The sequence below is a fragment of the Alosa alosa genome, chromosome 6 (assembly GCF_017589495.1).
Source record: "Alosa alosa isolate M-15738 ecotype Scorff River chromosome 6, AALO_Geno_1.1, whole genome shotgun sequence".
NCBI lineage: Eukaryota > Metazoa > Chordata > Actinopteri > Clupeiformes > Clupeidae > Alosa > Alosa alosa.
In genome coordinates this window covers 7,785,678-7,805,105 of record NC_063194.1, presented here as the reverse complement: position 1 = coordinate 7,805,105, position 19,428 = coordinate 7,785,678, and the positions used below count along the sequence as shown (strand labels likewise).

Sequence of the window (19,428 nt, the reverse complement as noted above, 5' to 3'; positions counted from 1 at the left end):
TTAGTGTGACAGATAAATGCTTCGGGGTGGGAGACGACCTTTGCATGAACTGTTTTAACTATGGTGTCGATTCATGCTTTGGTGTTTAAATCTTAATCATAAACCTGTGCTGTCAAATGCAATTCACAATGGAGTTTTCTAGATGGAAGTCAAATGAGGACAAAAGGACAGATTTTCCTATTTAAAAATAACATATCTCATCGCACTCCAGTGTAATCAAACTCACTTTGAAATAAAGCTGAATGCATTTAGTCATGGAGTAATTATTGATGTCGAGGGGCAGGGTGAGTTGGGACACCACTTCTACAGTTGGAGCCTGGACCAGAGCCAGACAATCCGAGTGCAGCTCTCTTCCTCCTGAACAAAAAAAGCGGGCTGTCAAGAGCTAGGAGGTCTTTCTGTTAGTAAATACACTAGACACTAGCATCAAACAGGCAGAGTGAGGATTCATAAGATGCTATTTTAGGAAAAGATCAAAATGAAAATTAAAGGCCGGTAAAAATTCTGGGGGGAAAAAAACGCAACAGTGGTATTTCTATAAATAGATTGTGTAGAGATTAGTGATTTTCTTTTATAGAATAAAGACCTGCTGCTGAATTGAGGAGCCCTGCCAGCTCAGCTGGAATGGGCAGATGTGTGACGTTGACAACCTCGCGCCTCGATAGCTCCTGCACACAGTGAACCGGAATATCAGTGTGAACATCAAGCTAAAACATGACATGATTCATCTTGAAATGAAGACAGAAACTAAAACAATTTAATTTTTCACCATCTCCCTTCTGATCCTCTCCGTCTCTTCCTTCCTCTTTGCTGCCAGATTGAGCTGAATGGAAACAGTCAGAACAAAGAGATTCATCAAGAGCCCTAATTTAAATCATTTCCATAGTTGGGCAATGAGCAAAGTGTCTTACGTTGCGCATGATCTAAAGCTACTGTGTGGTGCAGGGAACAGTGCTTTGTTCCACCCATTTTTGTACAAGGGATCTTGTTCATGGTATAAATTGGGAAAATTATTTTGAGTTAGTTATTAGATTAGCTTTAGTTCACTTTGCTTATAGCCCAACATTACCCATCATTCAAATGAGGGCCCCAAGAAATATTTTAAACTTTGCGCAGAATCATACTTGCATTGTAAGTAGACTGAGCATACCTTGATGAACCTCTTCCGATTGACATACATATGGATAATTGACCGAAACCTGATCAGGCTAATCCTCATTTTCACATACTGTTTTCTACAAAAAAAAATTACAAAAAAGAAAAAATTAATTGCAGGAATATCATTTTGCAAAGCCATTCATTAATGACAATGCCAACACTTGGCAGCACTGTTCAGACAAACAAAATGAAAATCCACATATACTCCATAATGGCCTTAGCCAGCATTGCAAGACAGGCGTCCATGTGGTTTAGCAGAGACATCAATCCTTTAAGGAACACCATGGAAGAATGTATATCTATCTGTATATCTTTGCATCAATATTCAATGCCATTTAATGTTAAGACAATACCCAGTTAGTCATAAACAGACTACAAGGGTCATGACCCTATGCTATTTTAAGGTAAAAGAACCGCATTGTGTTCCTTTCACACACCTTGCAAGGAACCCTCTACAGTGGGCCTGCAGCCTGATGATCTTCACGCGGAAAGCAAAGTAGCGCTTGCGCACAAAGTACATGCGTGTGTAGCGTTGCAGCGTGAGGGCAGCCACGTGCCGAACCCGATCCCGCTTACTCTCCAGAAGCTGGTACACCTCCTCCTTCAGGAAAAGCTTCCACATATCATGTGCAATTAAAACAAAAACACAGGGTACAAACATAAGCTTTGAGATGTAAACAAACCAGCGTGGCAATTTAGGAAGCCCCTGTTTTGCTACACAGAACCTTCTGATGTTTTTGACTGGTAAATTCTTTGTAGTCAGTTATGGTATACAACAAATCTATTTCTAAACAACACTATTTCAAGGTCAAGTTCAAGTTCACGTCAACAACACCATTTCTAAAACACCGGAGTGAGAGTAAGAGAGTCATGTGAGAAGTGCAGCGCATTCACATTCTTCTGGTCAGTATTCTGGACAGAAGACAAAGGGGCACCTCTCACCTTGGTGACTCCTACTTGGAAGGCCCCTGGTCTCACGGGACACAGCTTCCTCAGCATCATAACACAGTTCTCACCATTGGCAGGGGGAGGCTGCTTCATGCCCAGAAGGGATTTATACCTGTGAATGAGTCACAGTGTCCTACCTTAGCAGGGGTTTACTAAAAATGTGTATTTAAAAAAAACAAAGTTGTGTTCAAAAACAGGTTAGAAAAAAACAGGGTGTTTAGGATTAAGGATTTGTTGTGTTGTTATAAGTACGCCTGGTTTTATAACCGCATGTGTGTGGGTCTCTGGATAAGCGCTCTCATCCCACACCTGAAAAGGAAGACATCAAAAGGCACTCTAATCGGATACCCCTCCCTCCTGATGCGGATGGTCTCCAGGATCCCAGAATAGCGCAGCTGAGTGCTCACCAGCTCCACGTCAAAGACGCCAGGATCCTGTAGAGGACCACAAACTCATTTACACATTACTGTACTGGCCAAACCAAAAGGTCCTAATCGTGGCTAGATTAGCATACATTTAATTACAACTAAGCCACTTACAGCACAGTGTAGGGCCCCACTTTATCAGTCTTCCCTAATTAAGGCCAAAGCCATGACCATAACATTGTTACCACCGTGAGCTAACAAGTAAGGGATAATGTTTAGAACGCCGGTCATTACTGGGAAAATAAGTCCCGACAGAACAAACCCGGACCCGGCGCCAGGGGTCCGTTCGCTGTCTGTCGGACTTATTTTCCCAATAATGACCGTCGTTCTATACATTATCCCCCTATTATGTGGCTACTTGCCAAAACGAAAAATAAACTCCATGATATGTCTCTCTACATTTTTTTGTTACCGTTTCATTGTGGCTTTTGTTGAGAAACAAAAGTTCGCAACACACGCTGAACTTGAATCAAACGTTCTTTTGATTAACCTTAACCCTAACCCTAACCCTAAGAACACAGCTGATCAACTGTCTGCCTTCACTTTTGAATGAGATCCGTTGCCATTGACAGCGGTCATTATTTAGAGGTCCTTAGGCGAAAATAATGACCGGTAGAACTTTGGGAAATCCCATTCAAGCCAATGGAGCGTTCTACTTGCATTGTGAAGAGCAGTATAATAGTCTTGATTTGTTTTTTACATTACACTACATCATACCTTGTTATGGTTTGGCTTGATACAACGTACAAAAAAGGGGTTACATCTGCAAAAAAAAAAAACAACAGTGAATAAATCACATTACATCTTTATTGGCTGTGCATCAACAGAAATGCTTCACATTTGTATGCATGAAAGACTCAGTAGTGGATAGTAGAGATAATCTCCAGACCTCTCGATCTTCTCTATGAGCTCCATAAGGGAGAGCTGAAACTTGGCAGCGACTGTTGAGGCCTGGTAGCGCCGAGTCACCGTGCTGTTCTTCCTCACATGTGTCCTCTGCTGCCCAAGGATCTCGGCGTAGCTCACAAACAGATTAGACACCATCTGAGTGAAAGAGAGGAAGACAGGAACACCTTACACACTCCTGCGGCTCATGTTCATAGCGCCAGAAATAATTCAAAAAGAATGATAACAGAGAGACAGGTTTCCTCACCTTGTTTTTACTCTGAATGAAAAGGTCGAGCACCTCCTGACGCACCTGGTCAAAGTTTTTGTCTAAAAACTTGTGGACCTGCAAAAAGGATGTCACAAGTTGGCTGATAATGTGTGGAACAAATACGTTTGCTAATTGCCTGATTGTGCTTTAAGCTGACTTTTTAGCCTCTGCGGTTGAAGGTTGTGGTTGATACTGTACCTGGTAAGTAACTTTTCCAGCATAGTGTTTGATGGTGAACTCAGGAAGAGGCATTTTTGGCTTTACATACAAGGGATTGTTGCCATGGTGATAGTGACATTTTTGAAGGAATGTGTGGTCTGTTGCCTGTTAACAAATTAACAAACAAGAAGCAAGTTTTAAAAAATGAATGTGGATGAACACGACATCCAAAAGAAATAACAAAACAAAACATACATTTCACAGAAATGAGCCCATGAAGCTGTAAAAAAGAAGAAAAAGAAGAAGAAACATGTTGACTACCTGAGGAAAACCGCTCTGGTCATCAAGGATTCTGAGAATCCCATGGGGTTTTGCTGCTATGATGTCAATGCAGTCCTGGTTGTTGCTGAAAGGAACCTCCTGCCAGTTAATTTGCTCTCTGCTGTATTCCTCCTGGGAGGAAATTATGGAGAGAAAAATGTAAGTTTTATGATGAAAACGTGGGCTATATGCATAAGGGAATCCAATTCTAAGGAGATTATCATAAGAAGAGTGGGCTTACTTGTTCTTCTCTGAACACTATCCTGTTGAAAAAGAATTGAAGGTATTCGTTTGCATAATTTATGCAAAGCTGCTCAAAGCTGTTGAAGTTAAGGTCCTGTGAAAGAACAGACAAAGCAGGACAGAAAACTATTTCTTTTCATGACATGGTGAGTTGCTTCAGGATGTGAAGTCAAAATACACAACACAGAAAATAACAACAGCATTTCTCTGTGTATGGTCAGGTGCATTTGATGTTAACCCAGATTACCTCAAATCCATAGATGTCAAGTATGGAGATAGACAATGCGTCATTTCGTGGGTGAACCAACTTGTTGATACGGTCTGTCAGCCAGTTGAACAGAAGGGAGTACAAGATCTTGGCAATGGCATCTCTGGTGTTTTCAAAGTTGGAAATGTGCCATTAGCTCAATATTAAAGTTTTCTCACAAACACACTGAAAACTCTGAATTCCGAATGTGAACGTTTACCTGGCATCAACTGCACTTTCAACCGTCACAGGGGTATAGATCTTCTCCCTCATTGTTTCCTGTGGTGAATGAAGAATCAACCTTTTAAATTATATCTCTAAACTGGTAATTATATATCTTAACAAAAACACTATTATTTGTAGCTTCGACCAAGAACCCAATGAGAAGAATGTTTCAGACAGACTATAACTGGAAATGAGTATCTGCAATGCTGACCAGAACATGTGTACAGTACAGTGTGGTCAGACCTTGGCTTCCTGTAGTTGAACTGGCAGACATGGACAGAGCAGTTGTACAATGGGCACTTAGCCAGGAAGAGGTACAGTATCTATTTGATACTTGAGGAAAGATAGGCATCTTTGATACAAGATATTTCGGTTATCGCTCCAGTACTACCTGTGTCCTTGAAACCCTACACTGCCCACCCCAGTAAACACACTTGAGGGGATTATGAAATGTAAACTCTGTGGATGAAATTAAGGACTTTAAACAGACTCGAGTTATTTCAGCATTTCAAATTATTGGTTGCAATCATTAAAAACCAATCGCACAGCAGTTGAAAGAAACAGCAGAGTAGTAGTTGGCACTGCGAAAATGGAACCTATGATGGTTAGATAATTGAGCAGCATACAATTAGGGCAATTAAAACAATAAGAGCAAATAAAACCATTAGTGGGGCAGATCATGTTCACAGGGCTTTTTGTAAAGTCAGCTACTTGAAATGGATACGCCTGCACGGTTATGGTACAACAGCATGTATGGAGTACGGTGTGAGACGAACATGATATGAGAACACAAATATGACAATGAACATAAACACACACTAATAGATGCACAGGAGGAATTGAACGCATTCACACCAGCCAACAACTAGTCATATGGTCTTGCATAATCTCAAAAAATAAAATAAAGACAACAAAATTGGTGTGGTGGCAAAAAGGATAAAGTGTATTTCTCCTGTTAGTCCAGAGGGAGAGCTCGGATTAAAACCTGCTGCGTGGGGGCTGTCTGACAAACAAAAAAACTACTGGTGAACTGAAGCCTGAAGCCAGGCAAAGACACTGGATTAGGGGCTGATGAGATGTGCCATCAACAGATGGGTGGAAATGATACAGCTCTCACTGAAAGCCTCCCCGCTGCCTCTCTGCTCGGCACGCCAGGCACGGTAAACACAACCTGTCAGATCAGCGGCCTCGCTTGAAGACAGTGTTAATCCCTTTGCCATTTCACATCTAGATTTCACTCCCAAATACTGTAAAAGTAGGCTTTAGCCTTGCACTGGTGTGAGTGTGTGTGTGTGTGTGTGTGTGTGTGTGTGTGTGTGTGTGTGTGTGTGTGTGTGTGTGTGTGTGTGTGTGTGTGTGTGTGTGTGTGTGTGTGGGGGTGGCTATGGTTTGCAGAGGTGGAAAAAGTACAAAAATATTGTACTCAAGTAAAAGTACCAATACCTTGATGAAATATTATTCAAGTACAAGTTAAAATACCGATCTGAAAATGTACTCAAGTAAAAGTAAAAAGTAGTTCATTTAAAATGTACTTTAAGCAAAAGCTACTTAGTATCTTTTTTTTTTTTTTTTGGGGTACCAGAACAACTAGTTTTACCAGAGACTTTCTAATGAGGAGATACAGCACTCAAAAAATCCTCCATAGTAGGCCTAATGCATGGGGTTAGTTTGTAACGCCAATATGGCAGTTGTTTACACATATCACAACCCTTCCATGGCAAAACGTCGACATGTGAATACATTGAGCCAATCATGTGGTGTGTTGTAAAATACATTGAACCAATCAAGTGGTGTGCTGTGAAGACATCGTGCCAATCATCTGTTGTGATCTCGCTGCTGGAGCAAGATTGGTGTCGTGAAGGCTTACGCACACGCATTTCTGCCGAAGTAGATGCACGATAAGTGCCCAAAAAGTGTTGCAATATGGCCGCCGAGTGGAGGTACTTGCCTGATAAGGACGTTGAGAAATGGAGATCTATGTGAAAAATCACCGGAGTTCTCCTTTAAGTTTGAGCAGTAGTTGATTTTCAAAGGTAGTTGCACTTATCCTTGGGTCGCTTTGCAGTGAACAGTAATCCAGCAGAACAGGCTTGTGCAAAATTCCAGAATTGAATTGAAACTGGCTCTTAAATTCCAATTCAATTCTTGAATTTCTCTTTAATTTCAATTGAGGTAGCAAACAGGAAGCAGAATTGCAATTCGAATTGTGCACAACCCTGCAGCACAACTGAAAAGCCCCTCACAGGCAGCTGAGGCAGGCAGGCCAATGTTGAGTTGCAGAGAGTTTTTTTTATATTTGGAAATGAGCAGAAGGTTCAGCAGATTAAAGGGCGTCGAACTGGGGGGGGAAGTGGGAAGTATAGGGCCCCAATGAAGGAGAGGACCCTTGAAAAGTGGAATACGGGGGCACAACATTTTCACCAGGCATTAGTAATAACTCAGGTAATCCACACATAAAAAATCCAAACAACTCCATAAGTAGAGTCATGTGTAATGAAGTGGAATAACACAGGGAAAAAGTATTGAACAAGCTAAGAAAAAGCACTAAGGCAAGGAAAGGGAAGGAACGAGCTGGAATCTGTAAGTAGTTAGAGAGTAGTTATCCTTTCTATCTGTGCAAATTAATATAAGCTTGGTTAGTAGCCTACTCGAAAATTTCGAATATACTCACTGGAAGTTTAGGCTAATTACTGAAAACAAATTTGAAAAACAAACTGAAAAACAAAAAAGCGTTCAATACTTATTTCCACCATATATTTATTTTACCTGAATATTTTAACTTAAAATTGAAATGTCAAAATGAATGTCAGACTAAATGTAAAGTTTGACTGACTGGATTTTGTATACAAAACATAGTGAAAACTGTCTAGTTTGTTAACTACCACAGTCACGAGTTGGGTCGCGATAGTCTGTCATTTCTAAAAAGTGGGTCCCCAGAAAAAAAGTTTGAGAAACACTGTTCTAAGGTCACTCTCACTCTCCCTTGCTAAAGAGCTAAATGGTTTAGTCCACCTGCACGATTCATAAGGTAGTCTATCTTTTGTTTATTTAGTTGAGCATCGCTAGTGGACCGCTAATTGTTGTGCTGCTGGTGCAATGTCTTTCTCCAAGAAAGCCAAGTAAGGTTACTAAAAACAAAGGCCAAAACAGGAAAAAGAGAGACATCAACATGAGGGGAAACAACTGCTAATAAACTTCTTTCCAAAGAAAGGTGAGCACAAACGTCAAAACACGAAATCCCATGGTGTTTGCTTGAATATCTCCGCAATCATTGGTGCTAAAACGAACTGAGACAACCCATTGGAATAGCGGAAAATACGCTTTCATAGGTTTGGCTAATCTGATGCAAGACTGCATTGCGCCAGCTTGATTCATGTTCTGTTGTAGGCTACATGCTGATCATTATCACTAGGCTATGGTTTAGGGCACGATTTTTTTTTCTGTTTTCGTTAGTCTTAACTTTTTTTTTTTTACTCAAGTAACGGATGGGATTTTTGATGTAGCGAAGTACAATACTTCACTCAAAATGTAATCAAGTAAAATTTAAAATACCGATTTTATAAACTACTTAAAAAATACAAAATACACAGAAAAACTACACAATACAGTAACGTGAGTAAATGTATTTCGTTACTTTCCACCTCTGATGGTTTGTCAGTGAATTCAGTGAAGTTCCCTCTAAACAAACAAAACAGAGGACAGTAATCCTACCAGTTAGTATATCTTTAAGATTGTGGAATATACATCACTGGTCTTGTCCGAAGCAATTGCATTGTCCGAAGCAGTGGTGTTGAGATAGTGCTATCATAATGACAATGATAGGCCGAGTTGAAGTATGTTATAGTCCACAGAGTGAAAACAATCGTGATGCTTATGTAATTCCCTTCCTGTTATGTCGGTGCTAGGTGAGTAAAGCTTTTCCGTGTTTGATGGCAGATTTCATCTTTGCTCTCCAGAGCGCATGTACAGCCTGTTGACACTTCAGCAAATTATCAAAGCAATTTCCCAAAATCATATTTTGCACAAATGACTAATGTCTGTCCATTATTTTAAAAAGAACATGATGTGGCCCCAGCCGTGGTGCAACTGGCTGGGGCACCTGCACTGTACGCCGGCGACCCGGGTTCAATTCCCGCCCCGTGGTCCTTTCTGGATCCCACCCCAGACTCTCTCTCCCGCTCACTTCCTGTCATTCTCCACTGTCCTGTCATTAAAAGGCCAAAAAAATATTTTAAAAAAATAATAATAACATAATGTGAAATCACATAATGTGTTCTGTATGCATTATTCACGCAACATCATATTCTCTATTGTCGATTATGGTCAATAAATGTCAACCTCCATTGAAAAGATCTGATTCTTATCTATTAGCTGACATGGGGCCCTATCATGACATTCTAAAGTGCATCGTCACTCGTCAAAAGTCTATTCAAATTTAGTAGGATGTCCAGTTCACATTGGGAGGGGTTTTGTTATCAAACGTGGAGCGCATGGTGCAACAAGGTGTTCCTAGGTTTTTTAAATCAGTCATATGGGTGCGTTTGGGGCGTAACATCATTTAAACCAATGAGAATGACATCTGTCATTCCCTTTAACGGCGCAAAGCGTGATATGTCAAATAAATGCATCGGTATTTTGGCATTCAACGGCGCACTTGAAGGAGGCTGCTTGCGAGACCGTATGGAATAGTCATTCTTAAACCATGCTTTACTAAAACCTAGCATAGCCTTCACGCATTTGCACTCGTCTATTATTTGAACTCATTGGCAAAGTGAAACTAACTTCACCAAGGTGTCAGTCAACGAAGACAGTTATATGCAGTTACTTTCACTATTGACTGACAATGGGTTACCATCGAAAACATAGGCTGGAAAAAGCTTACCCTAATATTGCTCAAATGACTGAATAAAACAACATTTATCCTGCAGAGGAGTTGCTTATACTGTATCTCGTGACATAATGACTAATATGACAATGACAACTAATGACAATAATTACTCATCATGAGATGTACAGTATTTCGTAATATCTTTATTCTAATTATATTTCCCATTGTAATCGTGCAATTTGTAATGCTTTGCATGGACGTGCGCTGGTGTGCGTTCAAGAATGATAGAAGGATGGTGCGTGCACCTGCCAATATGACTGTTGACATGCGCCCTTAAAATAGCATATGAACAACTCACCATTGACTTCTGACCAGGTTTAGGTGGTGTACGATAGCGATTTTTAGACAACGCGCCAGGCCCCTCCCTAGGTTGTTAATTGCCAAACCCCTGGGCGCAATGTTTAAAAAATAAACGTGCAAAATACCGAATTAAACTTTGTGCGGGTGGAAAACGAGTTTTACGCCATGCGCTGGTGTCCAAAATACAGCCCATGAACTTGAAGGCAAACAGTCTATTTTTAGTCTATTTGGTATTGTCAAAATTCCCAAAAAAATGAATCAGCAGTAATGCTGTAGAAGTTTGCTGATATGTAAAATAACCTTGTCGTATTTGAAAATCATTAATTTGTGTAACATTCCAACAGATTAGAATATTTAGGCCTAATTTATTAAATTTATCGCGATTAAGAATACAATTCCATGCGATTAATCACGATTTAAAAAAAAAAAAACAACAACTTGACAGCAGTTTTCTCTGATGTTATGGCAAGCCTGAGCCCTGCTTCCTGGGCTTCATCAGATAAGCGAAGGCCCGTGGCATGAGACAGTGAAAAGAGTCAGCCCCGCAGTCCATCCAATCCAGCTGAGAGAGGGAAATGACTTTAGCTGCGCGTCTTCTCCTGTTACATAGGGAAGGACCCGTTTCCCTAATTACTCAAATTAAGTAAATTGCCCACAGGCCCGGCCCTTAGCGGCGACAGTGGTGGTGTCACAGCAATGGGCAGGAGTGAGTTTTGGCCAAAACACTGTTGCACATTTCAACATGAGCACAGAGCTGTAAACACTGATGCGTTCTGGCTGCAGGCTGCGGCTATTAGGGCAAACGCTGAGAGTGCAACTGGACGCCGGCGGGAGGATCGTATGAATAGGGCGTAAAGGCAGAATTCGGAAAGACTGAGGGGGTCGATGAAAGAACTGACATGGAAAGTCAACCTGCAGATAATACGGAAATACTGTACTGCACTTTTTCTTCTCTACATGATGGGAACTTGAAAAGAGGTGCTGAAGGGTCCAATATTTTGCTGACTTTTTGTCATTTTTAAGCACACTGAAAAGATACCTCTGGATTTTAAGGATCACCCACTCTAATCTACATCAAGAGGAATAACACAGGGGGACCAACAGGACACTGCAGCATGTATTCAAAGAAGGAAACAATAAAGTCACTAGGTTTGTAAAAAACAAAAAAAGCTTACATGTGTGTTGCTATGTAAATGTGTGTATTTTCTGTTTGCTAATAATGCATGCTTGTAAATGTTGTAGCTAGCTATGTGATAGCGTGCCGAAACTATCTTGAATTATTAATGGAAGCTCCCCACAACATGCTGTAAGTATGTCCATCAGTGTTTAAATGTGTGACTTTCAGCTGTACAACTACGTATTTCATGGTGATATTGAATATAAAATTGACTCTCATCTGTAGTAAGCCTAAACATAAAATAAATCCCAGTACCCCATGAAGACTTGATTGTTTCAGTATGAGTAAATTCTTTTTGCCAAGCTCTTAGTCAAAGTTCTGCCCAAGTTGTGGGAAACACAGCCTCGCCTCTTTGCTATGGGGGAAGACCTGTTTGTCTTATGGACTCCTCTTCTGCCCCCCCATGGTCACTTCCTGCCTCAGCCTCTCCCGCAGATCCCCTGAGGACTCAAGCAGGGGAACACTAGCGGTCACCTCCATGTGACGTGAGTGCACACGCACACGCACACACAAACACACACCACACACACACTAACACACACACACACACACACACACACAGACACACACACACACACACACACTGAGCATCTCTCCACAGCTCTAGACTCAGGGTATCCCCTGATCGTGTTTCACACGTTACCATGGTGCTGCACCCTGCTGAACTACGCCAATTAACTCTCTGCTGTTATTCCATCTGGAGGATTTAGAGCTTATATATGCATTGTCTGGAGCTAGCTTTGGTGTTACTGCTGTGGCTGCCAAGCAGACACACCGAAACGTTTTGCCAGCAAACTTATCGGTTTGTCTTTCCAGTGACGTTACAACGTATACAACAGCACACATGGTGCTGATACTTGGCATCATGTCATCATAATCAGGTCTTCCTGGAGGTAACCAGTGTTTCCAGGTACATAAGGCGGTCAGTTTATCTGTCTTCTTCACTTGGAAACTTTGTCATTTAATTTTCCGTTATGCAAATGTCATTTCATCTTAAATTAAGATCATACCTTAAATTATGAAATAAGACCAACAGGCAGAACAATAGACGGACTAGTAAGAAAACAAGTGAAGAAATACTTAATTGTCTCATTTACATAATCCTTTTTTTGCTTTCCGACACAGACATGTTCTCACCACTATAAATACTGTACGTCTTGCCTTCAGGATGAGCAGAAATGAGAGAGCTCCATTTGGAAATGGGAAACTGGGGGACAATGCTGCTAGATAGTCTGTCTGTAGAACATGATCTGTGAGACTGCGAGAAGGTGCGATAGAAAGTGGAAGCAAAAACCGTGATTCAGGTTTCCTTTGGTGTAGACTTCTTGACTTGAAAGACAGAGAGACAGTGAGACAGAGAGAGAGAGAGGGGGCCATGTGAGATGGTCAGGGTGCTTGAGTTCACCCGTGGCTCTAAATGGGGGTTAAGAACACGTGCAGAGAGAGAGGGGGGGCCATGTGAGATGGTCAGGGTGCTTGAGTTCACCTGTGGCTCTAAATGGGGGTTAAGAACATGTGCCGTACCGTGACTTTGAAGGTGATGGACTTCTGCAGGCCCTCGGGAGAGATCTGAAGAAGTTCAGCCACCACACGTATCTCCTGAGCGCTCACCACCGACGCAACTTCCTGAGAGTCAGTCTGTGGGTTAACCAAAAACACAAAAAGATCACACTCACAATACAACAAGAGTGTCATTTTGTAACAAAGAACCTTAAAAAGATGTATACACAATTCAAGGATGTTATGGCTGATCTATCTATCTAATTAAGCTGTTCAAGAGCTATCAGAAATGCCGGTGTTACATGGCAACTGGCTCCCATGTTAACTGGCTGCGTTGATGACGTTTCATGATTGATGACGAGTCTTTCACAGATGTGGCCACTTGCAGGTTTGTCACTTTCTGATATAAACTAGAGACGAACACAAATATGCATGACGTTTAAAAGTCAAAATTGTATAGTACTACATGCACTGGACCATGAATATGCCACCCAAAAAAACAAAAATAAATTGAACTGTTTGCTTGATAATCAGACGTCTACCTGCTTGCGCCACAAACCAGCTGACGGCGCTCACAGAAATTGACTTAAATTGTATGATTAAAAGAAGTCAGCTAATGTTATTATCATTGTAACAAGTTAACATAGCTGTTCATGTTATCTGGCTACCATGTTATCATGCAACCGTTGCCCAAGCCATATTATGTCATGCATATTTGTATTTGTTCGTCTCCAGTTTCCATCAGAAAGTGACAAATCTGCAAGCGTCCACATCTGTCAAAGAAACGTCATCACTCGTGAAACGTCACTAACGCAGCCAGTTAACATGGGTACCAGTTGCCATGTAACACCGGAATCGGTTAGTTATCGGTTATTACTGACAAACAGATGAAACTGAATTTATTTACATTGATACCTCATATCTCTCAAAGAATACGTTTCCCAGGTGCAGAATGGAGGATAGGACCCTGAAGATGTTGCCCTGGTCTTCAACACTGAAGTGTAGTATCTCCATGGCGCTGATGAGCCTGCGGAAGTCCTCTCCGTCACTCTTCCCCTGGATCTCACAGTCTCCTCCCTACACCAGGTCAGAGGTCAGAGAGAGATCTTTCATTCACTCAGTGCACATTCTCACTAAGTGTATCAGCCATGTCTGAGACAATTCATAGTCAAGTAATTCAAGTATTCATAGTCAATACAATTCAAGTAACACAACGTTAGAATCCCATTTTCGGCAAGGTGGTACCCAATGAAATGGGTCTCCTACACCCTCCATGGCCCACTTGTGGTCCGTAAGGACATTGCTGGTGGTCCCTAACCATGGATTCAGTAATATAATTTCAATGAGGGAATCAGTATTTTTATTCACTGGTGGTCCTGGCCGGGGTTACGTAATTAGTCAAAATGGTGGTCCCTGGTCAACAATCAGTTGAAAACCCCTGCACTACAACGTTAGCACAATATCAAGCATTCCAGGCGCACATTGCCAATGTCAGAGACTCCATTCTCTGTATTGTAAAGTCAATGTAGCACTAAAATGAGTTTGAAGCCATTATTCTAAGGTAAAATAACTACATTGTGTTGCTTTAAAAGTACCATACCATCTGCAACATTCAGTCGGGATTATTCAAATTGAGGATAGGTATCTCATAAGAATTTGCTTTCTTTTGCAAAGACACCTTGGCCTTCCGGTAAAACAATGATATCATCAAATCAATGTCAAACCAACCCAATTGTGAAATGGCAGTCCTGTTTTACAGTTCTTTTTCCTTAAAATGATGGTTTCAAACTCACTTTGCTGCCACACTGACTTCTACAATAAGGAGAATGTAGTCTCTATTTTGATTACCTCTGTATTGCATTGCACCCCTTAGTGCTAAATGGGTACCCAGTATATTGAAAATTTGCAAAAGTGGGAATTTCTACATTGTGTTATTTTAACACCAATATGCTGCAGTTTATTATCACTTCTGCTCAGGTTAGTTCTGATTCACCATGTCTCCAAAGGTACAGAGCTTGTCTAGTTTTACCTGGTTGAGATAATAGTATGTTTCTGCCTCTTGGAGGTAGAAGGTCCGTCTTTGTTGTGAGGGGAGGCCTGCCAGCATCTCATAAAAAATGTGATAGTTTCGTTCATCTTTGGCCTTGAATAAGAAAAATAACACATCCCAGATTAACAACTGTCGTTTTTCTTCTCTTTAATTGTCAGCATAGTTGAAGTAAAATAAATAATAAACAAACAAATTAGGGAGAAATTCAGTTCAGTTCAGTTCATTTTTTCCACACTACACATCTCTCTACATCAATGAGGGCACCTTTAAATCTGAGCAGAGTGCAAATAAAACTGTATAATGAGCTTACCACACCTGAAACACTATCCTGGACTTCTCAAGGAGATACTGTGAGGTTATGGCACCACTGATTATACCCCTTGGTTAAATAATGCAGAAAAAGGACATCATCAATCATGCCTATAGTCCACTGCTCTCGCGTGGAAGGACACAGTCAAGCACTTTAGGCACCAAATGGCAGCAAAAAATACACCCGATCGTATTCTACCCACAGCTACTGAAGACGGCATATCATATGAATCTGGGTCCCATGAGCCATGAACCATTTAAAGCAACAGAACACCTAGGGAGCGGGCATGTTTATCGGTTTCAAACCCCCGTCAAATCCTTATCTGCACAGAGTAATACATAATGCAAAGCCTTTCAGTCATACTTACTCCTCCATGAAGATCTCCACAAACTTTCCAAAGCGACTTGAGTTGTCATTTCTCACGGTTTTGGCATTTCCAAATGATTCTAACAAAGGAGCTGCTTCAAGAATCTAGACAGGTGGATACAAATAGCAAGTTCATTTATCTCTTAAATTCAAAAACATCTTAACAAACACGATCATGTTGGCATTTACCACATATATTTTTTTTATTAATAATTGAAAAAAATAGTCAGAACAGAGTTAATATTCCAGGACTAATTTGAATTAATAGCAAGCTATAAACTCAAGCCCATGCATTGTATAGTTAAAGGAGAATTCCGGCGATTTTTCTCATAGATATCCATTTCTCAAAAACCCTGAAAACAATCGGTTTTACCTAACTCGAGTTGCTGCAGTTAGAGCTTCCAGGCAGCTACAGTGCTCCACTCTGGGGGCAAGTGCATTAGCCCCCATGTTCATGACCCCAGAATGTAGCATTGTAGCTGCCTGGCTGCTTTAGCTGTTGGCTGAAGCAACTCGAGCTAGTTAAAACCGATTGTTTTCAGGTTTTCAAGAACATTTAAGATCTATGTGAAATATCGCCTAAATTCTCCTTTAAAAGGTCTGCAGGCATGCTGTAGTCTTGACAGTCACACTGCAAGCAGCACTCAGTATAGTATAATACCTCAATCTGTGTCAGGATCAAAACAGGTGAAATAAACGGAAAATGACAGGTTAGCCTCTCATTCACACACATATTCGATCTGAACATTTCCCAAATTAATAAATGTGCACAGGCGTTTCCTCTGACCTGCTGAGTGATGTTGCGCTTGTGGTGTATCGCAGCTAAATAACGCAGAACCAGCTTGGTGGCCTCAGTTTTTCCAGCACCACTTTCCCCACTGAAAAAAACAACAAAAATTACACCAATCAAATATCACTGAAACAGTATAAATCAGGGAAACGAAGGGCTCTCATTTGGATAAATTAGGATAAAAATGTTTAGGATGTATTTTTCTTCTATGCAGGCACAGATTATGCATAGTACAATGGATATATGATGTCACTTGTACTCTACTAACAAAGTAGGTTTGACCACTGTTTGTAGAGTAGAAACACCTATTGCGGATTATGCCTTTACTAGCTAAGCACCCCAATTAGGCAAATTGGCTGGGGGACTTCAAACTCAAAGTCTCAGTTCGTCTTCGTCTTCATCGCAGCACTTCACTAATGAGGTACTTTTCTGATCATCGGACAAAGGTGAAACTGAGCCCTGGAATGTGTAGGACGTGCCAATTTCCCTGCGGTGGCAATGGGTGCCTCTCACACAGTGACATGATCTGAGGGTACAACCCTGGCCCAGACGCCAGTAGTCTTTCCTTACCGGTGTCTCCTTCAAAACCTGGTTCAAAGTGTTCCAGGTGATCAGCTGTGTCAAGTAGAGCTGACGTTGACAGTTTAATACTGTAAAAGGCTACAAGAGGATCCTGGGAGTATCACTCAGGGGCTAAATGTTCTTAATCCTCCTAAAGCACATTCTTTGGGCAGTTTGCATGGAGATTTAAGACTCTAATGGCAAGGATTTAGCAAGTGTACTGTACCTGGATGTGAACTGTAGTGTATGCAAATTACCCAAACTTACCTTATGATAATGCACTGGTTCTGTTTGGCATCCATCATTTTTGTGTAAGAGACATTTGCAATAGCAAAAAGATGCCTGCCGAGAAGCAAAACACAGACTTAAATAATATCGATCATAGTAATCAAATAATAGAAGTGGACAGTAACTACAGAAAGAGTTCTTTCTTCTTTTTTATCAGTTATGGAGTTTATGTGATGAAACTCACGGGGGATTTGACCCCAAAGCATGTCCTTTGTGTTGCAGCACCATGTCGGTCCCATAAATGTTAAGCATCTTGTAGGGATTCACAGACACTAGTATACTTCCAATGTACGTCTAGGCAGAGAATGAAAAAAATAACCATATTATTGACTTTCTGCTGTACAATACAAGCCTAAAAGAATACAGAAATATGTGCACAAAACCATAACAACATAACACAGAAATCAAAACATCAGTGTGAATGACCAGCAAGTCTATGTTGATTCAAATCCTTACGTAAATCAATTCACGTTCAAACCTCTTCTTCAAATTTATCAAAACGGCCCCTTCATGTAGTTCTCTGGTGGTGAAAAGAATCTCATAATTATACAACTGTATTTCAAGCATAGTTTAAATGAAAACAGCATCTTCTCAGACATGAAAACAATTTCTGAATGCAATAGACACAAGTAATTAAAGGGTAATGGCTATTAGTTCAGAACATTTTGAGTGCAATTTTTTTTGTTATTTTTTTTAATTTTGCGGGAACAGACTTACTCTAGTTGGGTCATATCTTCGATCCCATCCTCCTCAGCCTGCTCCCTGTACCGCATGGTGGGGAGGCTGCGGATGGAGTACATCTGTGGGGAAAATCATAACAAAAGAGTGTATGCTATCCTAGCACTAATAACATTCATAAATATTTCGACTTTAATTTTTGAATACTTCTCTTTTTTCAAGCTATGTAGAACTGCTTACAGTAATTTACCCAATTTTATTTAAAAAAATATACACTGTACAAATGTCGGGGGAGAGCGAAGTTGCAAGGCTGGTTCTCTGTACTGTAGATGGGTAGGGTACAGCTGGGAAGACGCGCCTTTCTCCCTATTACAAATTCATTTACCATCAAAATGACATTGAAGCTTTGAAGCTAATAAGTAAAACACTTGCATAGGATGCCTTTAACTTGAGGTAAGCACAGTTTATTGGTAATACTTTACAACTTGAATTCAGATTAGTTGATACCAATATAACATCTGTCATTTATATTTGATGAAGATCTCTAACTACAGTTAAATGACAACACAGTAAATGCAAATACAGTATACAGAGTTGTCATCCATCAGCTGTAAGTGATACTACTGCAATGCTGACCACTCATTTGTGGGTTACCTTGTCATACCAGTGCCCTTCAGGTTCCCCTTCCCTGTCAGGTGCCCACTGTGGTACTGTGCCATCTGACTCTTGTCCGATGAATGGAGGAATGCTAGGGTCCAACAGTTCTTCATCCCTGTACATGGACCATTTTGTGAGATTTTGCACAGTTCCATGAGGGAGGACCCTCTCTGCAGACCAAACATCATCAGGCAGCTGACCATCTGTATCAACTGTATGATTGTGGGCCCAGTGTTCCCCAGGTTGCATTCCCTGAACCTGAGGTGTTACAACAGCATACCTTCCAGATGGGTCTAATGGTGAGCCTCCCAGCTTGAATGATGCTTTCCGTAAATTAGGATTCAGCAGGGCACTTGACAGGAATGAAGATGATGCTTGACTGGTTTGGGGAGCCTGCTTCTTTGTGATTATCGATCCATCAGGTAACTTATAGTTAGCTTTTCGCATGTTTTGATTCAAGAGTGCACTGGAGAGCTTTGAGGGTGTGGCTTGCTCTTTTTGTCCTGGCTTTTTTAACAAAAGTGATCCATCTGGGAGTCTGTAGGATGCTGCACGAAGGTTAGCATTCTGCAAAGCACCTGAGAGATAAGGAGAAAATGATTGTTTTTCTTCTTCAGGCTGTTGTGTCAAAAGTGTTCCATCTGGTAGTCGGTAAGTAGCACCACGAAGACTAGCATTTTGTAGAGCACTTGACAGAAGTGGAGAAGAGGGCTGCTGTGGTTGTTTTTTGGAAAGGAAAGACATGTCAGGAAGTTTGTATCCTCTCTTAAGGTTTGCACTCAATGCACTCCCTATTTTTGATGAGGACTGTTCTTCTTCAGTTTGTTCAGGAGCAAGAGTTAAGATGGACCCATCAGGTAACCTGTATGTAGCTTTTCGAACACTGGCATTTTGAAGGGCACTGGACAGAAGTGGTGAAGTTAAAGGTGTTTGCACCACCTCATTTCTTGTAATAAGTGTTCCATCGGGGAGCCTGTAAGT

At 41.0% G+C, this 19,428-nt stretch overlaps 1 protein-coding gene across 1 annotated transcript in view; it reads right to left on the bottom strand.

Moving 5' to 3' along the window:
* myo15aa (myosin XVAa) overlaps positions 1 to 19,428 on the bottom strand; it is a 61,836-nt gene that overhangs the window by 25,511 nt on the left and 16,897 nt on the right. The window contains exons 2-26 of the mRNA XM_048244929.1: positions 17,830 to 17,912; positions 17,569 to 17,632; positions 17,297 to 17,406; positions 17,092 to 17,166; positions 16,261 to 16,351; positions 15,475 to 15,578; positions 15,113 to 15,176; positions 14,777 to 14,890; positions 13,663 to 13,824; positions 12,772 to 12,885; positions 4,878 to 4,936; positions 4,658 to 4,781; positions 4,409 to 4,504; positions 4,168 to 4,299; positions 3,886 to 4,011; positions 3,685 to 3,762; positions 3,421 to 3,575; positions 3,249 to 3,294; positions 2,416 to 2,540; positions 2,101 to 2,218; positions 1,596 to 1,771; positions 1,151 to 1,235; positions 770 to 823; positions 587 to 668; positions 227 to 357 (exon numbers count right to left, since the gene is read on the bottom strand). Coding sequence (XP_048100886.1) covers positions 227 to 357; positions 587 to 668; positions 770 to 823; positions 1,151 to 1,235; positions 1,596 to 1,771; positions 2,101 to 2,218; positions 2,416 to 2,540; positions 3,249 to 3,294; positions 3,421 to 3,575; positions 3,685 to 3,762; positions 3,886 to 4,011; positions 4,168 to 4,299; positions 4,409 to 4,504; positions 4,658 to 4,781; positions 4,878 to 4,936; positions 12,772 to 12,885; positions 13,663 to 13,824; positions 14,777 to 14,890; positions 15,113 to 15,176; positions 15,475 to 15,578; positions 16,261 to 16,351; positions 17,092 to 17,166; positions 17,297 to 17,406; positions 17,569 to 17,632; positions 17,830 to 17,912 — 2,568 coding nt within the window. The remainder of the gene's footprint in view (positions 1 to 226; positions 358 to 586; positions 669 to 769; positions 824 to 1,150; positions 1,236 to 1,595; positions 1,772 to 2,100; positions 2,219 to 2,415; positions 2,541 to 3,248; positions 3,295 to 3,420; positions 3,576 to 3,684; positions 3,763 to 3,885; positions 4,012 to 4,167; positions 4,300 to 4,408; positions 4,505 to 4,657; positions 4,782 to 4,877; positions 4,937 to 12,771; positions 12,886 to 13,662; positions 13,825 to 14,776; positions 14,891 to 15,112; positions 15,177 to 15,474; positions 15,579 to 16,260; positions 16,352 to 17,091; positions 17,167 to 17,296; positions 17,407 to 17,568; positions 17,633 to 17,829; positions 17,913 to 19,428) is intronic.